This window comes from Octopus bimaculoides, unplaced genomic scaffold (assembly GCF_001194135.2).
Source record: "Octopus bimaculoides isolate UCB-OBI-ISO-001 unplaced genomic scaffold, ASM119413v2 Scaffold_363115, whole genome shotgun sequence".
NCBI classification, from domain to species: domain Eukaryota; kingdom Metazoa; phylum Mollusca; class Cephalopoda; order Octopoda; family Octopodidae; genus Octopus; species Octopus bimaculoides.
In genome coordinates, this window is record NW_026401709.1 from 1 (window position 1) to 2248 (window position 2248).

Below are 2248 nucleotides of genomic sequence, written 5' to 3' on the forward strand. Positions count from 1 at the left end.
TGGCTGAGTTCCTTTTGAGCAGGCCTCACGGAAGCGAGGTAGCTGAGTTCTTTTGAGTGTTGGGCCTCATGGAGGAAAAGTGGCCTCACAGATACAATGACCAAGATCTTTGGCATTATGTTGTGCTTGAGAAGACCCATCAAGCCGAGCAAAATCACAGTCGTGACAGATACTGGTGGCACGTAAAAGCACCCATTACACTCTTGCAGTGGTTAGTGTTAGGAAGGGCATCCAGCTGTAGAAAACCATGCCAAATCAGACTGGATCTTGGTGCAGCCTTCCAGCATGGACAACAGACATTAAATGATGATGATGTATATATATATGTATATATATTTAATGACTTTCACCAAATTTTACAAAGTGTATGGGTCAAGCAGTGGCTACAGTAGAAAACTTCGTTCTCAAGTGCAGAGATTTGCACTTGAGATGAAACTTAGAACTACATGGTTGTGAAGTGACCCCATGATGTACGTGATTATAATTTAAAAGGAGTATGTTGTACTATAGTGAATTTAATGCATCCGGGAGTTAAGCCAGTTTTATATAAAACAACATTACAATGATTCACAATTATTCACATGAAATAACTGAAGAACAGCTGAAGTAGTTGTATGCTGTCAATTTAATGTGACAGTCCCCTGAAGGGAATAATACTACTGTTGGTTAGACCTAGGAAGCTGCACTGCTTCCTGTCGGCCTTGACACATTTCCTGTGTCCTTATGTGTCAAGGCCGACAGGAAGCGGTGCAGCTTCTTAAGTCTAACTAACAGTAGTATTATTCCCTTCAGGGGACTGTCACATTAAGTTGACAGCATACAACTACTTCATCATATCACTGCTGCATAAATCTCTCTGAGAGATTTAGAAATGTATTATTTCTAAATGAAGAACAGCTATTTTATTTCTCTCAAGATATAAAATAATAACTGCTGATTGCTTTTACTATGTATTTATTTTATAGTATTGTTATTTTTATATTATTTCTTTGCAGATTATCAAGACCAGTGGACTAATGAAGAAATTCAGATATTGGAAAAATTTTTTGACTTAAAGGTAAGAACTTAGTAAAAATTAAGACTTTCAGAATCTTACACAAATAAGTTTTTGCTATTAACATCTCAGCACAGAAATTATACATACATATAAACAATATGAATCACCAAAATCTCATAAAAACATGCTCTGAATCCCAACAAATGCAGTCCTGAAAATCCCAAGTACCCTCATTGTCTTCTCATGAATGTTCCCAGTCTCAAACGATAACAACCACTGTAAATGTCAACGTAAATGACATAGCTATTGTGCAAAAAGTTGAACCTGCTGCAATGTAACTGTAATGGCTTCAAAATATCTTTATAATGCACAACATTACAAGAAATAAAGCTATAACTAAAACATGATCCACTATCACAGAGTGCAACAAGTGAGAAATCACTGCAGCTTTGAGTCCACTGTACAGTTTCCACTTGGCAAATGCCTAGTATATCTGAATTGGCAGGTCTGTGGAACACACCTAGTAATTTTTGATGTAGGACCGTTTGATCAGCACAAACTGGAAGCAGCATATTATGCTGTTGCTGATGTATTTCCTCTTTTTTTTTCAGCTAAAATAGTTTTTCTGTAAATATGTCTGTACATTGTGATGTTTGTATACAAATCAACATAAATCAAGCCTTTTATAATTTGATAGAAGCCAAGATCTCTCTGCATCAAAATGTACATTAAAAATATATCTACCTGATTGCACTTCCCAGATTTATGTTTCTATACTTTCTATATTTTCATGTCAGGTGGCCAGTCCTCCTTACAAAGTGAATGCTCTGACAGCTTTCTGCAGACTTCTTGGTGCACCGGCATGTATACTTAGAGACTGTTTGCAAATCATGAGACTAGAGTTGGTAAGAAACATTCTTATAATTCATTTTAATTTAGATTCTAAATATATATATATTTATATGTGTATGTGTGTCTATATATATATAAATAAATAAATAAAAGAGATGTCAAACATCCAAGTCTGCTGGTACAGTCCAAGTAAAGAATATATACAAAAAATATATATTCAGTATTTGCAAAAACAAATTAGACTGAAACAATTTGTAGAATGTGTATTGGTTTTGTACCAACCTGGATTATGAATGGCTCTATTGAAAACCATCTATGAAAAGACCCTGCTTAATCTTTCGATTGTCTACACCTACAGTTTTTTCCTTTCCTTATACTTCATATATAGAAATGTATATA

At 34.9% G+C, this 2248-nt stretch overlaps 1 protein-coding gene across 1 annotated transcript in view; it reads left to right on the forward strand.

The window, feature by feature from the left end:
• Window positions 1–995: 995 nt before the first annotated feature.
• The window catches only part of LOC106883733 (mediator of RNA polymerase II transcription subunit 14), a gene marked incomplete at its 5' end in the record, with an annotated part of 4819 nt that continues 3566 nt past the window's right edge, over window positions 996–2248 (forward strand). The window contains 2 exons of the mRNA XM_014934847.1: window positions 996–1057; window positions 1795–1902. Of these exons, the coding sequence (XP_014790333.1) occupies window positions 996–1057; window positions 1795–1902 (170 nt within the window). The remainder of the gene's footprint in view (window positions 1058–1794; window positions 1903–2248) is intronic.